At 35.3% G+C, this 22519-nt stretch overlaps 1 protein-coding gene across 4 annotated transcripts in view; it reads left to right on the forward strand.

Moving 5' to 3' along the window:
* The window catches only part of CNBD1 (cyclic nucleotide binding domain containing 1), a 629195-nt gene that overhangs the window by 343156 nt on the left and 263520 nt on the right, over positions 1–22519 (forward strand). For 3 of the 4 annotated variants that reach the window (XM_054498739.2, XM_054498741.2, XM_054498737.2), the window contains exon 5: positions 15786–15931. The exons of the other annotated variant lie outside the window; for it this stretch is intronic. In XM_054498739.2, coding sequence (XP_054354714.2) covers positions 15786–15931 — 146 coding nt within the window. The remainder of the gene's footprint in view (positions 1–15785; positions 15932–22519) is intronic. 4 annotated transcript variants of the gene reach the window in all.

The following is a 22519-nucleotide window of genomic DNA, read 5'->3' on the forward strand; positions in this document are numbered from 1 at the left end:
TCCAGGAAAAGAATTTTACAGTAGGTTGCTTGAAAACATGCAGGAAAAAGGGATACATAGACAAAAATGACATTTGAGGAGAAAGTCACATTTTTAACAGTTTTAAATAACTTCATAACAGCCACAATGCTGCTTCTAAAACTATTAAGAAGGTCCAAGAGCTTGCCTGTGTGCATCCTTTAATTAAAATGAACTTTTCAGGTGGATTTTTCTATCCCATTAATCTGTGGTTCATAGAACATTTGGTCAAATGTTACATACTTGCTAAGGCCCAGGGATTTTAGCTGTACAATTTCTGAATATGTTCATGTACCCCCAAACATATGCCATCAAATTTCAGCAAGTTTTTTGGATCCTTGAGGAACTCACATGGCTGGGTGTGCAGGATACATTTTCTGGGGACATATATATCCAAATGTAGGAGACTCCCAGTTGTTCTGTTCCCAGCTGATGACCTAAATTTTCATTTCTACCATTATTTTTCCAGGTTGTAAATCTGAGCTGATTCCTCCATGCCCTCTGATTCAAGCTCATAATTTTACCATTGTCTGTGTGCCTTAGTCCATGTTCTTTTTTGTCCATTACTACCCTTTTTCGCTCCAGGTTCAAAGTCTTATATATTTTTAATCCAGCTTCATTAATGGGCCTATTTTCTTACTGTTTCTTTTGTGTAATAACTTGATCTTAACTCAGAGGTAGATTTATCCTGAAGGTAATGACACTTAAGCTTTAGGCTTGCCATTTAATTTGCATGTGTCACTTTGAAGGCCCTTTAAAGAGGCTCTAGAAATATATTCACATGCTTGTAAGTTTCTGTAATATTTGTAAGAGTAGGACATTTTCACTGTAATCATGTGTTTTTCCTTTGCCTGCTGTATTAGTCAGGATTCTCCAGAGGTACAGAACCAATAGGAGATATATATGCAGATATAGATACATATATCTATATCTATATCTATAGATATAACAGAGTTTATTAAGGAGAATTAGCTTGTATTATTATACAGCAAAGCCCTACCATATGCCATCTGTAAGCTGGGGAAAGAAAAAGCCAGTAGTGGCTCAGTCTAAATCTGAAAACCTCAAAACCAGGAAAGCCGACAGTGTAGACTTCAGTCTGTAGCAGAAGGCCCAAGCGTCCCCAGGAAGAAGCTGGTGCAAGTCCCAGAGTCCAAAGGCCAAAGACTGGGAATCTGAGGTTCAAGGGCAGGAGAAGTGGAAGGAAGCATCAGGCATGCGAAGACAGAGAGAACTAGGGGAATCAGCAAGCAAAATTATCCCCATTCTTCCACCAGCTTTGTTCTAGCTGCACAGGCAGCAGATAGGATGGTGCCCACCCAAATTGAGGGTGGGTCTTCCTCTCCCATTCCACCAACTCAAATGTCAGTCTTCTCTGGTAACACCTTCACAGACACACCCAGAAACAATACATTGCCAGCCATCTAGGCATCCCTCAATGCAGTCAAGTTGACACCTAATATTAACCATCACACCTGTCAACTTTTTGTCTTACACTCAGTTTTCATGGCAGCTGGTGTTGGAGTTGGCTTGAGCATTTTAAGGATCCAGTTTAGGGAAAGTTAAGTTAGAGATACATTTCATTTGAGTCTAGTGGGATATAATTTTTAGTTCTTAGTCATTGCTGTATGTGCAATTATTGTTAGCTGTGCTAGTGTAGAAATGCCTATCAAGAAACACCCCGACTGCCCACTGTGTGGACCCAGCAGCATCTTGACATGAAGCAACAGGGCTTATAGCTACCTGGCACCAGAAGCATTTGGGCACAGAAGTGGCATATACTTTTAAAAGTGGAGAGAGAATCAAAATCTGTGGAAAACCTTTCTAAATCTCCTAGTGTATATATGAAAGAAATTCAGATAGAGATTTTCCTAAATTTGACAAGAATTCTAAAAATTTATATAACATTACCAATAATTGGTTGTGGAGCTAAAGGCAATATTTCTATGTTATTGAGAATAATTTTAAAAAATATATCAACCAAGCTAGAGGGAAGAGTCTGTTCTATCAAAATGATAAAAAATTGTTGTCATACAAAGGAGTGAAAATATTTTTTAAGTGCAATTTAAAAAGTAAGAAAAACAGTAGAATGGAGTGACATAGACAACTAATTCATAAAATTATAATTTTTTTCTAGATTTGATGATGTTTTAAAAATTATCCAGCTTTTCAAACTTTGTGATTTGTTGTACTTTCTTCTTTTTCTAAATAATTATTCACATTTGCACCAAATTTTTAATTTATAAATTTGTATTCTTTTTAATTTATTGTATGTCAGATCCAATAAACCTGGAACACCTCCTGCCCTAACTCAATTAGCCCCAATAACTCAAAATAAGTGAAAATCACTATAATAAAAATTTGATTTAATGTAGGAGCTAAAGTGGATGGAAATCTAGGCTCTGGAATGAGACTCCCTGAGATAAAAATTCTTGCTCCACAATTTATTATTCTATGACCTTGGGCAAGTTACTCAGCATATCTAAACCTCAGCTTTCTCATTTAAAAAGAAGGAGATTGGATTAGAAAGCATAATTCCTTGATGCTGTTTATAACTGTATGATAGTAACATGAGACATAGTGAGTAACCAACTAATTAAAATTAGTATGCATGTTGAAAACCTTGGATTCCCTATAATTTCACATCAGCCCTATGGATTCCTAATTGTTCTTTCAGGTATGTGTAGGGTAAGAAGAGGTCTAGTGTGGCAACTGACCTACCTGTCCATTCTTTTAACTAGCATAGTCCTACTTTTATTAACTTCATTTACACCCTAAGCTTTAGTTTGAACAAGGTGCTCTGTGTCTATATATGTGTGTTCATGTGTGTATTTGAATACAACTGCCCTTGCCCAATCCTTCTATCACAAGAATCATGTGATAACATTAGTGAAAATATTACAAATGGAAAATAAGTGGTAATCTCTTCTCTATTTGACTTCAGTCTTATATGTAGGAAGGATATGTTTTCATTTAAAATAAAACAAAATAACCACAGAAAATTCTTCCTTCTAGATCAGAGATTAAGCATTCAATGAAAATAGAAAATTAACAAGAAGTGATTGAGAGAAACATAAGCTTCCCCAAATTCTCAGGGATATTAAAGGATTATCAAGTTTCCTATAGAATATGGGACTGAGCCTCATGTTAATATTTGGTTATTTACATTTGACCAATGTTAAAAGAATGTGTGAACTCAGACAGCAGGAGGACTTGGATAAAGAGCTAACACTGGCATTTTATGTATAGCTCCCCAAAGACTTGCTTTATTGATTTAGTATTTTTAATTGTACTTTTTAATTTGAAAAAAATCACATTTTAATAATTTCTACTCATAATTGCCAGACAGAATAATCTTAGTCCGTCTTTAATTTGACAGCTTTTCAAATACATGAATCAGTTCCATCCCCAAATAAATTCACTTCCAATTAAAAGTTGATTGTTTTGTTACAGGACATAGAGATATTTTCTCTGATTCTTACATGTCATTGAGAAGTAACAATAATCAGCATCTCTGAAATTTCCTTTCACTTGTAGAGACCACAAGCCTTCTGGCAATTTTCCATGAATGAAGTCTTTCTTGTAATCAGGATATTCCTGTTTTATTAATTTTTTTCTTTTATATTTGTCTGCAGAAGAACAGGAAACTGTCTTAACAGAATTTCTAATACCTAGGTAGTCAGATATTCCTTCAAATTAAACAAATTTGATGTCTTAAAAGTAAGTGTAATAAATAAATAATAAAGAGAATGTTCAGCTCCTTTGCTAAGCTATACCCAGTAATTTAGAAAAAGAGTTTAACGGATAAAATAAAATAAGCAACAGTTACTATTTCATGTATATCCTAGTGCAGGGGTCCCTAACCCTGGGCCATAGACTGATACAGTGTCTCCTAAGGAACAGGGCCACACAGCAGGAGGTGAATACCAGCAAGGGAGGGAAAGTGAGCTCCGCTTCCTATCAGGTCAGCGCATTAGATTTTCATGGGAGCATGAACCTTATTGTGAACTGCTTACATAAGGGATCTACGCTGTGTGTGCCTTATGAGAATCTAATGATTAATGCGCTTGAATCATCCCAAAAAATGGTCTCCACTAAACCAGTCCCTAGTACCAAAAAGGCTGGGGAACAATGGCCTAGTGTACAGTTCTCTTGTTTTGAAAGAAGAAGAAACCAGGCAATAGAAATAACTGGTGTGATAAATTGACACTTGAAAAGCAGGTAGTTAAGGGGAACAATGTTTAAGAAGGCAGTGAGTTTTGAATCATTAAGACTTGTAAAACTGAGTGTCTAAAGTGAACATTTTAATTATGGCATTTTTCAATTGTAAAAATAGATCATTAAGAATCACTTATAATCTTGCCCCTAGGATAGGTATTTTGGATATATTCTTAATTATGTAACCAAATGCCTAATAATATGTCACCAATATTGTAGATTTCTGTTGCCACCTAAAATTCTGCATTATATGCCTGATTCTACAATAAGCTAACTAATATCCCCTTTGGAAAATGTAAGGCTTTAACCATTTCTTTATTACTGAATACTTATTGTTAATTTTTAATATTTTGACTAATGTTAATATGTGTATCTTTCTACATAGAATATTTTGATTCCATTTTAAATGAGTAAATTGTATGTTCGCCTCCTTATTCCATAGTTTATTAATTTATCCTGAGGGACTGGAGTTATTTTATTTACATTCAGGTTTTGTGTATATGTGTTTTGTGTGGATATGTATGTGTGTGCATTTGCAACATGATTTGTTCTTCATGTAGTATCTTTTTTTGTTTTTGTTTTTTGTTTGTTTGTTTGTTTTTTGAGACAGAGTCTTGCCCTGTCATCCAGGCTGGAGTGCAATGGCGCAATCTCGACTCACTGCAACCTCCGCCTCCTGGGTTCAAGCAATTCTCTTGCCTCAGCCTCCCGAGTAGCGGGGATTAGAGGCGCCTGCCACCACATCCAGCTAATTTTTTATATTTTTAGTAGAGACGGGGTTTCATCATGTTGGCTGGGCTGGTTTCGAACTCCTGACCTCATGATCCATCCGCTTCAGCATCCCAAAGTGCTGGGATTACGGGCATGAGCCACCATGCCCGGTCTATTTAGTATTTTTTGGTGTTTTAATTTCTTTGAGAAAATTTTTTTTTTTTTTTTTTTTTTTTTTTTTTTTTTTGAGATGGAGTCTCGCTCTGTCACACAGGCGGGAGGGCAGTGGCACAATCTTGGCTCTCTGCAACCTCCACCTCCAAGTTTCGAGTGATTCTTCCACCTCAACCTCCCAAATAACTGGGATTACAGGTGCATGCCATCATACCTGGCTAATTTTGTAGTTTTAGTAGAGACAGGGTTTCACTATGTTGGCCAGGCTGGTCTTGAACTCCTGACCTCAAGTGATCCACCCACCTTGGCCTCCCAAAGTGCTGGAATTACAGGTGTGAGTCACCATGCCCAGCCAAAAATTGACTTTCTGATCCTCAGTTTAAATATTGCTTTTTTTATTTTTATTTTTATTTTTGAGACACAGTCTTGCTCTGTTGCCCAGGCTAGAGTGCAATGGTGCAATCTCGGCTCACTGCGACCTCCGCCTCCTGGGTTCCAGCAATTCTCCTGCCTTAGCCTCCTGAGCAGCTAGGACTACAGGTATGCACCACCACACCTGCTACTTTTTGTATTGTTAGTAGCAACAGGGTTTCACCATGTTGGCCACACTGGTCTCGAACTCCTGACCTTAAGTGATCTGCCTGCTTTGGCCTCCCAAAGTGCTGGGATTACAGGCATAAGCTACCACGCCCAACTTAAATATTGCTTCTTATAGCATACTTCTTCACTGATTTCTTCCCTTTCTTGTACCTGAGTGTTCTGATTTACTGTTGCTTTTTGGCAAGCATCCTACCCAAGTTAATGGCTTTTTTAATGTGTTCTATAATATAAATTGATTATGTTACTTCAGAATTTTGAGCATATTCAAATCAGTTATTCCTCTACCCACTGCCACAGGACACAATCAATCCTTTTGAACACTTGTACTCCCTCACAGGTAGAAAAATTTGGGGTGGAGTAACTCTGAAAGACTAAGCATCTTTACTAACAGCCTAAGCCCTTTAAGAAAGGCCATGAAAATCAGCTAGGAGGGGGAACTAAACTTTGTGTTAGTCTCAACGCTTAAATTGAACAGAAATTGTTTGTATCAGAAGATGTGATATTTTTAAGAGACAAGTGCAAGGCTTTTTTGGTTTTGTTTTGGCTTACACTTCAACTGAGCAGATTAGAGATTGTTAGAAAGATTAGATAAGTTGCAGAAAAATGCAAAAGCTCCCTTTCCTTTGTACATCTGAGTAAATGTGAGTAATTAGTGTTAGGGGTATAGAAACCTTAAGAGAGTCCTAAGCAATTTTTCATGGCCTCACAGATGTTCCCTAAAGTAGTCAGAGTCTCTTCTTATCAGCAAGAAGTGTGAAGAATTGCCTGAGAGTGAAAAGTCAACAGATTTGCAAGAGCTTTGGAACACCAAGGTCATGAATACCTACAACTGGGAACACTGAGCAATTCAGTGGATGTCAGCACAGATGCCAAAGGCTATACATGATAATTACAGCTCAGCAGATGCCACCCCACATGGATACTAATGATCAGAAGCCAGATACCTACTTGGTATGACTATAAGCCCCTAGGTTTGAGGTGATCACTGGGAGAGGAAAGAGAAGAAACAACAACCTGAAATTATTTTGTTTCCCACTGAAATGCCTGAAATCTCTGGAATACACTAAAATTTTGCTTTTGGCCCTCAGCTGGAACTAGGTCTAGAAATAGATAGAAAGGTGAATTAATGAAAATATAAAGGGAATAGTATTTTTTATACACCACTGTATGTGGTCTGATAACTCATAATGATGATAATTTTAATAACAACGCAATTGAAGAAAGAGCTACTATTAGTAATACTTTGGGGATTACAGTTTACAAAACACCTCTCAATGTATGACTTTTTGCTAATCTAGTTTTATTCACTGAAGTATTTCCTACATTAAGAGTGCGCCAGGAAGCACTGGTAAGAAAGGAATGAGTACAACGTGTGTAAAAGGTGTTCCTGACAATTTAGAAGACTAGAGGTTAAGAGAGATGTGAAGGCCAAATTTAGAGAAGTGAAAGCCAATCTTTCATATCTGAATGTTTTTATTTATCCTCCCAAGGATGATACACACAGGGGTGTATGTTAGACTCAAGAGGTTTAATTTCAGAGTTGCAGAGTTGCTGCTGATCATTTGCCAGAGTGTAGCCTGGGAAAGCCTTAAGACCGGTGCCAAATAGGTTAATACAAACAAGGGAGAAAGGTGGTAACAGGAGGTGAAATGGGTGTTTCTAGCACTTCTGTTTCTCTGTGGCCCAAATCAGGTATTCTAAATACGTTCTTGGATACTCATGTAGAAAGTCAGAAGGAAGGCGAAAAATAGAAATTGATCAGGGATGATATTTCCAGAAAAAGATTATAGTAGTTATATAAAATAATATTTTTTATTTTTGAGTTATAATATGTAAATCACAAGCCCATTCATTCATCAAAATGATAAAGAGCTGTAACTTTTGAGTGACTTTAATCTTTTCTATTAGTCAATAGTGTTTGTCAAATATTTTTATTGTCCCTCCCTCAGGTTTCATGTGCACTTCCCTAACCCCTTATCATTAGGTGCTTGAGATACAGGTTGACCTGTATCTGTGGGAGAAAATTGTAGGTATTGCTGTAGATCAGAGAGATTCAAGAGTCAATGTTGAGTGCAGGACTTTGAGAATGGTAGAGTGAAAACCTCTGTGAAACTGTTCCTTTATGAAAGCAATGAAATGCTAGAAAAAATTGTCAAAATAAACTTTTTCAAAACCTGGAAATTAGTCAAATGTTTGCAACAATATACATTTATTCGACAAAAGTAGCAGAGCCTAGGTAAGAAAAGCAGAGCATTTTTATATTGACTTGTTTTAATCTTCCTTTTTCCAATTATGTGATAGCCTTGAATCACAGCAACTCTGAAAACCAGCAGGCTTGCAGCCACTGGAGGAGACAGCTGGTGAGGAACTCCTCACAAAGCTCCACTCCGAGAGCATACCACAATGTGACTTGTCTACTAGCTCCATGGAAAAACCCCATTCACAGGGCATTGTTGTTATTTGACCCTGGGAAGGAGGGAAAGCTTATTTCCAGAGTTCCCATATTATATTATTCGAAATGTTTAGTTTTCAGCAAAAATTATGATACATGCAAAGAAACAGCAAAGGTATCCCATATACAGGAACAAAAAAAGCAGTTAACAGCAAACAATATCCTGAGGACATTCAGATGCTGAACTTAACAGACAAAGATTTTAAATCAACTATTATGATTAGAAACAAGTAAATAAAGGAAACTATGTCCAAAGAATTCAAGAAAAGCATGACAACACACAACTTTTGCCCATCAGCAAAAGTTTTTATAGAAATATTTCAAGCATTTACAGAAATATTTGAACAATTATTAGATGACAAGTGAGATAAATTAGTGGATATTTCTGTGGCTATACACTGCAGGGAATACGGACTTTACAGAATTAGAGGAAAGTATGACTGTATTAGGCCAGTCTTGCGTTGCCATAAATAAATACCTGAGACTGGATAATTTATAAAGAAAATGGGTTTAATTGGCTCACAGTTCTGCAGGCTTTACAGGAAGCCTGGTGCGGGCATCTGCTCAGCTTCTAGGGAAGCCTCAGGAAGGTTACAATCATTTTTCAAGGTGAAAGGGCAATAGGCATGTTACAGGGTGAAAGCAGGAGCAAGCGAAAATGTAGGGGGGGAGGTGCCCCACACTCTTAAGTGACCAGATCTCATGTGAACTCAGAAGGAAAGCTCACTTATCACTGAGAGCATGGCCCAAGCCATTTGTGAGGAATCCACTCCCAGGATCCAAACACCTTGTGGGGATGACATTTCAACATGAGATTTGGGCAGGGACAAATATCCAAACTACATCAATGGCAATGGTGTCTCAACATGTACAGAATGAGAGAAAGTGCCACAAAATTAAAAAGCAACAAACAGATTCTGGAATTGAAAAGTAAGTAACTAAAATTAAAAAATAAAAACAAAAAACTACTAGTGGAGTTCAACAACAGATTTGAGCTGCCAAAAGGAAGGTTCAGTAAACTCGAAGATACGTCAGTTAAGATTATCTAGTCAGAAGAATAGAAAGAAAAACAATACAAATTTGGAGGTAAGTATACACTCGTGCAACAATTACCAAAATCTATGCTATATACATATCCATCACCTGCAATAGTTTCTTCTTATGTTTTCTATTATTTTTTTGTGATAAGAACACTTAACATAAAATCTGCCCTCTTAGCCAATGTTTAAAGTACACAATACTGTATCGTTAACTGTAGGCACTATGCTGTACAGTAGATTGCTAGAATTTCTTCATCTTATGTAACTGAAAATTTGTACCTTTTGATGAATAACTGTCTGTTTCCTTCTACCCACAAGATTCCCCTAATTTTAGAGCAGGAACTTTACACACCAAATTGTCAACAATGAGTATTTCTTGGTGAAGATTTGGTGGGTGTTCAGTCAGTAGGTGTGCTTTCCATTTTAACTTTATATATACCTGTATTGTTTTATTTTAAAAAATAATTAATGTAAATTACACTTACAATAAAAATGACCAAGATGAAGACTAGTGGCTCTCAGATGTTGTTAACTTTGGAGAGACACTCTGATCATAGATTTTGGTAATGGTTGCACGAGTGTATACTTACCTCCAAATTCATCAAGTTGTCTACCTTAAATATGTACAGCTTTTTGTATGTCAGTCATATCCCAATAAAATGGTTTTTAAAATAAAAAAAATAAAAACAATACAAAATATGAATACAGTCTCAGAGACCTGTGGGCTACCATCCGTTGTACCAGCACAAAGATAATGGGAATCCCAGAAGAATAGGAGAGAAAAAAGAGCAGAGAATATTTAAAGAAAGAATGGCTCAAAACCTCCCAACCTGAGGGAAAATGTTAATCTACTCACAGAAGAAATCAGTGAACTCCGAGTAGTAGAAATACAAAAAGCTCCAATCTTAAAAACATCACAGTCAGTGTTCAAATTAGAAGAAACATAGAATACTGAAAGCAGCGAGAGAAAATAACTCATGCTGTGAAATGAATGCTCACAAAAATGGAATGAATTTTCATAACATATTTGAAGTGCTAAAAGAAATAAATGAAATAGAGAATAAAAAATGAATAAGAAAAAACAATTAGTTCTTTAGAAAGATCAAAAAAATAGAAAAATTTACCTAGGCTGACTAAGAAAAAAACAAAGAGAAGACTCAAATGACTAAAATGCGTAATGAAATGGAGGACATCTCTAATGATCCTGCAGAAATAAAAAAGATTATACAGGAATCCTGTAATAAACTGTATGCTAACAATGATGTAACCTAGAATTAAAGGAAACATTTCTAGAAATAAACAAATTACCAAAATTTACTCAAGAATAAAAATGAACTCCAAAGTAACCTATAACAAAGATTAAATTGCTAAGTAAAGAACACTTCTCACAAAGCAAATGCCAGTCCTAAATGGTTTCACTGGTAATTTCTGCCAAACTCTTAAGGAACTAAAAACAATTCTTCACAATATCTTTCAAAAAATAGAAAAGGGAGAAACACATCCCAACTCATTCTATGAAGCTAGCCTGATACCAAAACCAAATAAAGGGATCACAAGAAAACAGAACTACAAACCAATGTCCTTTATGAATATTGATGCAAATATTCTCAACAAGATAGTAGCAAACTAAATCCAGAAACATATAAAAAATATTCCATCAGGACCAAATGGAATGTATTCCAGTAATGCAGGGTCGCTCTAACATCTAATAATCAACAAATGTAATATACCATATTATTAGAATAAAAAAAACACATGATTTTCTTTATAAACATGAAAAAATTGACAAAATCCAACACCCATTCATGATGAAAAAAAGTACTCAACATAATAAGAACAGAAGAGAACTTCCTTTATCTAATAAACAGCATCAGTGGAAAACTCACAGCTAACCTGAAGAAAGACTGAATGATTTCTGTTGAATAGCAGGAAAATACAAAGATATCTACTCTGGCCACTTGTATATAACGTTATAGTGAATGTTCTAGTTAAGACAGTCATTCATGAGAAAGAAGTAAAAGTCATCAGATTGGAAAAGAAAACTAAAACTATCTCTGTTTGCAAATGATATGATTTTGCATATTAAAAATCTGAATGAATCTAGTGGATTCAATTTAAATAATAAACACATTTAGCAATGTTTCAGGATACAAGATCAATATGCAAATATCAAATCTACACACCATCAATGAAAAATCCAAAAATGAAATGCAGAAAACAAAACCATTTAGAATACCCTCAAAGACATAAAATACTTAGAAATGAATTTAAGAAAAATGTACAAGACTTATACGCTAATAAAACATTGTTGAAGGTAAAGATGGTCCAAGTAAATGAACAGATATGTTCAGAGGTTGAAAAACTTAATTTTTAAAAAAATTATTTATTTTTTGAGATGGAGTCTCATTCTGTCGCCCAGGCTGGAGTGCAGTGACACAATCTTGGCTCACTGTTTCCCAGGTTCAAGCCATTCTCCTGCCTCAGCCTCCTGAGTAGCTGGGTTTACAGGAGCCTGCCACCACACCTAGCTAGTTTTTGTATTTTTAATAGAGAAAGGGGAAAAAACTTAATATTGGTAACAGACATCCAACATAGTTTGTTTGATAGAAGTTCAGCATTTAAAATACAAAATATACATCATTTTGAAAGTGTAATAACAAATATATGTAGGCAGATATATAGGCCAAGAGAAGCTGGAATATGCAAACCCAGTAGCTGACAAGATAAAATTGAAGGAAAAATTTCAGAAGGAATGAAGACAGACTTTATGTACTGGTAAAAGTAACGATTATTTTCATCAAATAACATCAGTTTAAAATAATTTAACACAGTAACTGATTGAATTCTGGGGAGCAATAGATAAATCCATAATTGCAGTATTAATCCAAATACCTCAGAAATATATAGACCAAATTGATAGAAAACATACAATACAAGGAAAGATACAGAAGATAAGAATAATAACCAGTAATAAATTATAATGTAGATCACGGCAAAATACATTGTCAGGAACTTAGAAGAGCTGGAGAGACAGAACGTGGAGCAGCAAGTATCAGAATAGCTGATAAAACAACAAGCCCAAATGCAAGTAATAGTCAAGTCTTTAATCACTTACTGTGAAGGAATAAGCAAGAAACTCAAACTGGAGGTAGCACTGACCTCATGTTACATCCACCTGCCCCATGACCATATGCACCAATTACGGGTCAGGTAGATTAGTACTAACATAATGGCTGTCTCACTGTTGAGGGAGCTCTGAGTAAAGACTTTTGCAGTTTTATAGACCTAGGGGTTGGGGTGAGGTCTGGGGAAAGGCTAGAAGTGGAAAATGCCTGAGTACTGAATGAGTCCGAATGCAGAAAGTGTTTTCAAGATCCTCCAACAAGGAGAATTTCAAATGGAAGGCCTGGACTAGAAAAGCAGATGAGCATGAGACCGTGGCTGGCCAGGAAGCTGAGTTCTTGACTGCAATTCCCTTCAGAGACTGCAGTGCACTGGCTGTGTAGCCAGTCTGGTGTGGGAGGGCAGCTTTCCCCCATGAGGCTTGCCAGCTAAAGCCATTAGAATTGCTTGTGGTTGTACCTGAAAAATCACAAAAAATTTTTGACCATGGGCTGAAACTCTCAAACATACAATTCAAGGCCAAACTGAACCCTGCCACTTAGTTCTGTCACTGACTAGACATGAGATCTTGAGTAAGTTATTTAACAATTCTATGCATGAGTTTTTCTATTCGTTGAATGGGAATACACTTGGTAAAGGAAGTATACTGATATAATATATTTTATCTACAGAAAGAATGTCAGACACATAGTGTTATAAATTTGTTAGCACTTGTTTATATGTATACACAGGCACAAACACATGTATCCATGTATATCTATATTATGAATATATCTGATGTACATACATACTATTATACATTTTTATTGTATGTGTTTATATATATACACACTTACACAAACAAATGACTTTTGTACGTAACAAATGCACATACACATTCTTTCAGATTTAAATGAAATTTTTACAAAATTTGGCCATTTGATATGCTGCACTTTATCTCTGTGTCAGTTCACTTCCCATTGGCTAGAATTCAGTCACCTGGTGACAACAGAATGATTTTGAAATGCATTCTAGCTGTGTAACTAGAGATAGAAGGAACCCATTTTTGAACAGCCAGCATCTCTTCTGTAGTTTGCCTCTTTCTAGTTACCAACTACTATGCATACCCTTTTTCAACACGTATATTAACTCTTTCACCAAAAGAAAAAATACAAAGTTTCACTAGTTACGCATTTCAAAGTCCAGAATTTTAGAGGAGATACCGTCCTCCCCATCAAGAATAAGTATGTATATTTCTGGTCTGCTAACATAAAAACCAGAAATATGATTATTTGTTGCTATCCCCTTAACACGATACACAGTAGCAGAGCCAGGAATAGGCTATTACAATAAAAACTCACACTAAGAAAAAAGGAAGAAATGGAAACACATTATAGTCATTGATTCAGAGCAACATTGCTGTTTTGCTGGGCTAGTATTGTAAAATCCTCCACCCTAACAGTACTGGAAGTTTTAAAAATTAGACCTTAGATCTGTTTTTTGGGAGGAACACCTGGCTCCACTGCCTGGGAGGTTTTCTCTTATCTTTTTACCTGGTGGACAAATGTAAGAACACTGGAGATCATGTTCCCTTTGAAGGGTGAGGAGTGTGGCACAATTTCTTTTGGTTTGCAAGTTCAATGAGTCAAAACTTTTTTTAGAGTATAATATTAGGTACTTCAGTGGTACAGATGCTTCAAAAACATAAGAGAATTTGTATCTATTTGTTTTCAGTATCTTCTATGAGGCAGCAGCCAAAGCCAAGGTTATGTTGTAGACATTGCTTTTAAGTTGTTTCTTATTTCTGTGCTTATTCCTTGTGCCCATCTCTCTCTCACTGGAGGCTACTTTAAGGCCTTCTAAAAAAGTAGGCTTGGATGGGAAGGCCAAACTATTTCATCAGACCTTTGCCGTAGGGTTAAGCGCCTTTATTTAACTGAGAAGACTTTCAAGTCTTTTCTTGCTACATGAGATGAGGAAGTACTGGGCTTTTTATAACCATGTCCCACTTTTCTAGAGCCTGTCTATTCCCTTTCATTTACACTTGAAAACTGATCAACTTGAATCAGTTAATAATACGTTGCTACAAACAAGCAGCACTAAGCAAACAAAACACAATAACTTTCTGGCTCTTTCCAGCTACTTTCTATGAAATAGCAAGTTTTCTAGGCACTTGATCTGCCTTACAAATTATTGCAGGCAACTAATAATTGTATTGCCACTAAAATAAACGGAAAAAGAAAAACGTCTATCTTTACGGCCTGTGATATTATTTCCTTGCCACCTCCTGTTTGGCTGCTAAGTCAATGGCACATATTTTAGGTTTTGGTTATATCATTGCCATTTCTACTAGAAATTATTTCTTATTGCATCTGAAGAACAAATTTGTAAATGACATTAGGTAGGGAGCCAGTTTTCTCAAAACTATTTCTCAAGACTGTATACTAAGCTAGTATTTTTAAACTTATTTTTTGCTACAACCCAAAACAAAAAACAGAATTTATATCATTCAATAAACACACACAGACATAAACCTGTGTGCATACACATGGATACCAGATGGGCCAACACTATGTCATATCTAAACTGGGACTATTACTGTCAAACCCATATGTGTGGTATGGGTATCTGAAATTCCCTTTATGATGCTAAATTGATTTTTCACATGAAATTTTAAAAATTTGCTTGAAAACTGCTGAGTATGTTGTATTTTTAGTAGAGGCAGGGTTTCACCATGCTGGCCAGGATAGTCTCGATCTCCTGACCTCATGATCCACCCGCCTTAGCCTCCCAAAGTGCTGGGATTACAGGTGTGAGCCACCATGCCTGGCCAACTGCTGAGTATTTTGAAATGGTATTTATGACAGCTAGGTTAGTCCTTTGAGACATCAGATTGATAGGAATTTTATATCCTGATTTAGTGTTACATTTATTAAAGAGTTTTAATGATTAAAAATAAATAATAAATACCATGTATTATATGATAATCATGTTTCATTTAAAAGTACATATGTATCTTTTCACTTAACGATTTATACCCTTAAGTGTTAAAGTATATTTCCATTTGATCTAACTTTAACAGTACTTAAAAGAATTAAGAATAAACTGTGAAAACAACATTAATCTTTTTAATATCTAAAAGAGATCTTTATTATTATTATAACTATGGATAAGAGATGCAACTTTACAATAGGAGTACTGAGTTTTCTATTTAAAAAGAAATTTTCTGTTTAAAAAGGCATTGTGTAATTTCCTAAAGTTTCAAGTATTGTGAAAGCACATCTTAATGTTGGAAGGGTGACAGATCCTAAAGTTGATTAGTAAGAAAAAATAGAATAGCATCACAGTTCTTTTTTAAAAACCCTTAACTAAACAAAATACAAATTTGGAAACTTAAAAATTAAGGATCTGTTTGTTTCTTTGCATTTATGCCATGGTCTCTGAATTTGTAATTTTTTTTTTTTTTTGAGACCCATTCACAGGACGCCATATGAACACAAAACTGTGTGGAAGTTCCTGAAAACAATTCCAGATTTAACCTCTCAGCTAAATGATAAGCATCTGAAAACACTTAGTAAGACTGTCTTTTCTGAAACCTGGTTGAAAGGCAGCACAGGTAATAGACTAATGTGGGATAAATTTGGTGAGATAAAATGCAGGCCACTGTTTCGAGTTCTTTATCATTATAATGCTTATAATTTCACTTGACAATTTCAGTTGACATGGTAAAAATGTACTATTTGGATATATTTCATTTGTAAGTTTATAAGTAGTGAAATGAATAACATCTCACATTTTAGTACTTAGAGTTTAAGATATATACTAGTGTTTCTCTGCCTGGAGCATGACCCAGAATTACCCAGTGATCACATTGAGACCCATATTGTTGGGTTTAAACATCAGAATTTCTGGTTCAGTAGGTATAGGATGAGGCCTCAATTTCATTTATAATACCTCAGGTGATGCCACCAGTGCAGGGACCACACTTGTGGAACCAATATCTGAGATACACATTTAGTAACAATATAGTGTTGATTTTCATAGGTAAGACAGCAGATGGTCAACATGATTATTTGACTAAGTCAGATACTAACCCAGATATAGGGAAAAAAGCCTCTCTAGATAGATTTTAATTTCCCAATTTTAGTTTTTGGTCCCTTCATGAAGGATTTAGTGGATATATTAATAGACTTGTTATATTTTAATTACGGGGGTAGGCATATAATTTAATATATTCTTTGTGTCGAAGCATCCCTTTTTGTTCCTCAGAAAAACAAATAAAGGAAGATATTGCTATTATTATTCTCCACAGGTGAGGACCCCTGAGGCACAACACAAATATCACACACAGCATTCTTGCTTAGAGTCGAGTTTCAAACACACTTCAGCCTAATTCTAAACTTGTTCGCTGTGTATTATGTCACTGTTAGTACAAACTGGTTTATCAAGACCATGACATTTAAAACTTAACTGGAATTTTAAAGAACATGTGCCTATTGAAAAAATTTACATATTTCCAGAGATTTCCCTCCATGGTCTTCTCTCATAACTAGTTCCATTTAATCTGTGATCAAGTAATGAAAAATAAATCAAAGGAATTTTAAAGGGGATAAAATAATTTTGAAAGGGAATAAAGGACAGACATTCAACATCGCTTTGCCATTAGATTGAGGATAGTAATTAAAACTTAATTTGTTTTATAAATCACTGAAAACATATTTGTAACAGTAAAAAATATGGGAACAATCTAAATGTCCTTGAATAGAAGATTGGCTACACATATTTTGATATATCTATTCTATAGAATTCTAGACAGTGATTAAAAAGAATGAGCTAGATTTATATATATTGATATAGAAACATGAAAGTAAATAGAATAATTGCAAATTATATTAGTACCACATTTATGAAAAAATCTAAATTTATACACATAGACACACACACACACACACACACACATAAACATATATCTTTTTAAACTATACAAGTGGGTCCAGAAGGACATTCCAAAAATACATATTTTTAAAAATTGTTGCCTTAGTGGAGGGGAGTGAAATTGAGGGGTGATAAAGGGCTAAAATTAACTCTTTCTTCTGCATATATTTGAGTTGGTTTTATTCTCTCACAATAAGTGTTTATTTATTTGTTAATATTTGTAATTACACATTTATTTTTTTCAAACATTTTCTAAAATTAAAATTAGAAACAAACATTTAATTCTGATGGCACCTTAACTCACATGATTGATGATTAAAATATGAATTTTCAATCTTTCACAAGTGTCAGGCATTCCAACTTGCATTTCAATAGGGTGTACTTTCAACACTTAAAAATTAGGAGTCTCTGTGTTTACACCTGCCTGTGTCAAAATCCCTAAGTTTTTAAAGCATTTAGTTCCAACAGCTCAGATCTGTTTCACTACCAAAGAAGTCAACTCAGTAAATATCTGACCTCTGTAGATTTCTTTGTTCATCCAATTTAATAAAAAGGGCCAACTAGGTGTCTGTCTCTCTCCTTTTTCTTTATTCATATATGTGTTTCCCTCCCTCTGCTGTTATTTAAGCTGTTCCCTCTAGTAGCCGCTCATCACCAGGCTGCTGACTTTCAATCTGCTGCTGGGGCTTCCATTTCTCTGGTGCAATTCCACACAGCTGTTTGTACCTTCTGGTCTCTTTTTTGGCCACTAGTTCTTAAGGCCTCATTATTTAAGAAAGCTTCCTAAACTTACCATTATTCACTAAGCCTCTTGCTCATTCAGGTTTTATAAATAATCAAACAGTAATAGGAAAACAATATTATATTTCTAAGTAGTGAATAAAACACATTATGTGTGTCTAAGTTAAAATGCTACAAAAAATGATTACTATATTATTATATTATTTACTGACTATATTAATATTACTATATATGAGTACTTATATTAAAATTACTGTATGTAATATATTTTACATGTAGTCATCTCTCTATATACATGTGTATGTAGATATAATTTACTGAAGTCAAATGGAAGAATTTTTCATTAGATCACATTTTTATGGCCTGAACAAGGGACATTTTTATGATTGATAACCTAAAGCTCATGAAAACTAAAAGAATTTCCAGTTTAGTTACTAACCTGTAACAATATCCCAGATCAAACTTGTATTATCTAGCTTTATGTTAATATTAAAACTCATTTCTATAAAATAATGTTTTTCTCTTTTATATCTATGTCACCTTTACTGTTTTCTTTGTGTAGTCCTTTGTCTTACAGTATTATTTCTCTTCTATTTCTTTCACTTTATTTCATTCTGTAACCCACTTTTATGAGATTGTATCTCAAAAACTCCATAATTCCTCATTTTCATTAAATTTTATATTTACTTTTAATGCTGAAAATATTTTTATATCACTAAAGTTCTAACGTTTCTTTAACCTGCATAGATTTTATTTTCTGTTGTGGTTTATATTTTATTTAACAACTAAAAATATGGTAGCTAAATCTCATGAAATATGTAGTGGGCATCTTTTCTAGACATAAATTAACCATAATTCAAATAATTTATTCTTATAATAGAAGAAATAAAATCTTTAGCTGAGATTTAGTATAAATCTAGTCTTTATGTAGACTGATCAAGAAAAAAAGTAGATCCAAGAGGAACCCGGGAAAGGAAGGCTTCACTGCTGAATTTTACCAAATATTTTAAAAAGAATTAATATCAATTATTCTGACACTCTTCCAAAAATTGAATAGGAGGGTATACTCCCAGACTAATTTTATGAGGCCAGCATAAAGGCCTGACACTAAAGGCAGACAAGATAAATGAATTCAGTAAAATTGCAGGATACAAAATAAACATACAAAAATTAGTAGTGTTTCTCTACTAATAAAATATTCAAAAAGGAAAATAAGCAAACAATTCCATTTACGAATAACAATAAAAAATTACTTAGGTGTAAATCTAATCAAGTAAGTGAAAGACCTGCAAACTGTAAACTGTAAACTAGAAAATATTGATAAAAGAGATTGAGAAAAATAGTAATAAATAGAAAGCTGTGCTTTCTATGCTCATGGGTTGGAAAAATTAATATTGTTAAAATGCTCATACTAGTCAAAGTGATCTATAGATTCAGTGCATTCACTATCAAAAATTTCATGACATTTTTCACAGAAATAGAAAAACAATTCTTAAATTCATATGGAACCACAAAAGAACCCAAATGGCCAAAACAATTTTGAACAAAAAGAACAAAGCTAGAGGCATCACACTCTCTGATTTCAAAATACACTGAAAAGTGATTATAATAAAAACACAAGGCAATGGCATAAAAACAGATATGTTGATATGGTAAGGCTTTGTGTCCCCACCCAAATCTTATCTTGAATTGCATTGCCCATAATCCCCCCAAATCCCCACGTGTTCAGGGAGAAACCAGGTGGAGGTAACTAAATCATGAGGGCAGTCACCCCCATGCAGTTCTCATGATACTGAGTGAGTTCTCATGGGATCTGATGGTTTTATAAGGCGCTCTTCCCACTTTACTTGATTTTTGACAAAGGTGCTAAAAACACTCCACAGAGAAAGGACAGTCTCTTTAATAAATGGTGTTGGAGATAAATGGTGTTTGAATTTATGAGTGACAACTTACAGTATCTGTAGAAGAAATTTCTAAGCAACAAAGTGATCAAGATATGGTCTGGCTATTTCTAACATCCTATGTTCAGATAAGGGAGCAAAGAAATGACTTAAAGTTGTAAGTTCTCTTTAAAGGGAAAGCAGAGCATAAGAGTTTGGAAAATTTGCAGTCTACCCATATGACAGCAACAACAAGAACAAAAAAGATTTTCTGGGTGGAAGAATCCAAGAAGGCTGTGGAGCAACCACTTGTTAGAAATATTTGTGCAACTGAAAAAGAGCTAGGTGCTGATAGCCAAGACAGTGGGAAAAAGGCTTCAAAGGCATTTCAGAGATCTCCAAGGTAGACACTCCTATGATAGGCCCAGAGGCTAAGGATGAAACAATGGTTTTGTGGGCCTGGTACAGAACCCTGCTGCCCTGCATAGCCTCAGGATGCTGCTCCCTACATGCCAGCCACTCCAGCTGCAGCTGAAAGGGGCCCATATATAGCTTGGGATGCCCCTCTGGAGGGTACAAGCCATAAGCTTTGGTGGTTTCCATGTAGTGTTAAGCCTGTGGGCATGTAGACCGCAACAGTGAAGAAGGCTTGGCAGCCTCTGCCAAGATTTCAATGGGTGTATGAGGAAACCTGGATGCCCAGGCAGAAGCCTGCTACAGGAGTGGAGCCCTCACAGAGAACATCTACTAGGGTTATGCAAAAGGCAAATGTGGGATTGAAGGTCCTACACAGAGTCCCCAAAAAGGCACTACCTAGTTTGACCTATGGGAAGGGCACCACTGTGCTCTAGACCCCAGCGTGGTAGATCTACTGGCAGCTTGCACTCTGCACCTGGAAAAGCTGCAGCTACTCAACTCCTACCCCTGAGAGCAACCTCAAGGGCCATACCCTGCAGAGACATGGGGGCAGAGCTATTCAAGGCCTTGGGAGCCCACCACTTGTACCAGTGTGCTCCAGATTTGGGACACAGAGTCAAAGGAAGTTAATTTTGAGCTTTAGGACTTAAGCCTTGCTGGGCTTCAGATTTGCTTGAGGCCTATAGCCTCTTTCTTTTGGTCAATTTATCCCTTTTGGAATGAGAATGTTTTTCCAATGCCTGTTTCCCCATTGTATCTTGGAAGTAAATAGTATGTTTTGATTTTATAGGCTCATAGGTGGGAGGAACATGGATTCAAACTCAGATAAGACCTTAGACTTGGGACTTTTGAGTTAATGATGGAGCAAGTTAAGACTTTTGGGGACTATTGAGATGGGATAATTGTATTTTGGAATGTGAGAAGAATATGAGATTTTGGGGCCAGGGGCAGAATATATAATTTGGACATCCCCTCGAAATCTCATGTTGAGATATAATCCCTAGTGTTGGAGATTTGGCCTGGTGCAAGGTTTCTGGTTCTTGGGGGTGGGTCCCTTGTGACTTGGTACTGTCCTCATGATAGTGAGTGAGTTCTCACAAGATCTGTTTGTTTAAATGTGTATGGCACCTCCCCTTATTCTCTCTCCTGCTCCTTCTCTCTCCATTTGATGCGTCTGCTTCCATTTTACCTTCTACTATGAGTAAAATCTCCTTGAGCCTTCCCCAGGAGCTGAGCAGATACCAGCACCCGCCATGCTCATGCAGCCTGCAGAGCCATGAGCCAATTAAACCTCTTTTCTTTATAAATGACCCAGTCCCATGTGTTTCCTTATAGCAATGCATGAATGACCTAACACATGCTGTATTATAGAAACTCATATAACTTAGATATAATGAACAAGTTCAGATACAAACTATCATAATTGACTCAAAAGAAGGATAACGTGAAGAAAGATAACTAAAATAAATTAATGTATTAAATTGGTAACTTAAAATATTCTCAGAAAGAAAATCCCTGACCCACATGGATTCATAATGAAGTCTATCAAGTACTTAAAGGAGAATTTAGAGCACAAGCAATGAACAGTTCAGAATAAAAATGAATTTATAAAAATGAAATTAAGAAATTCAATTCAATTTGCCAATAACATCAAAAATATAACCTGCTTAGGAATAAATTTTACAAATCAAGTGCAAGACTTGTACATTGAAAACTATAAAACATTGTTGAAAGAAACTAAATAAATAAATAGAAAGTAATTCAATGTTCATAGATCTACATAATTAATATTGATAAGATAGCAATACTATTTATATTGATCTACAGATTCAACACAATCCCTAACAGAAATGTCAATTGTCTTTTTTTGCAGAAGTTAATAAATTGATCCTAAAATTCATATAGAAATTTAGGAGATGCAAAACAGCCACAATTTATTGAAAACAAATGATAAAGTTGAAGGACTCATACTTCTCTATTTCAAAACTTACTACAAACCTATAGTAACATGACAGTGTGATATTGCGTAAATATATAGAGAGATAGATCAATGGAACAGATTGAGTCCAGAAATAATGTTTTAACTTGATGCTTTATTGGTTTTAGACAAGGTTGCCAAGACAATTCAGTGGTGGAAAGAAAACTCTTTTCAACAAATTATGCTTGGAGAGCTAAATATCAAGATGCTAAATAATGAAGGTAGACCCCTAATTTACACCATACACAAAAAA

Source organism: Pongo pygmaeus, chromosome 7 (genome assembly GCF_028885625.2).
Source record: "Pongo pygmaeus isolate AG05252 chromosome 7, NHGRI_mPonPyg2-v2.0_pri, whole genome shotgun sequence".
NCBI lineage: Eukaryota > Metazoa > Chordata > Mammalia > Primates > Hominidae > Pongo > Pongo pygmaeus.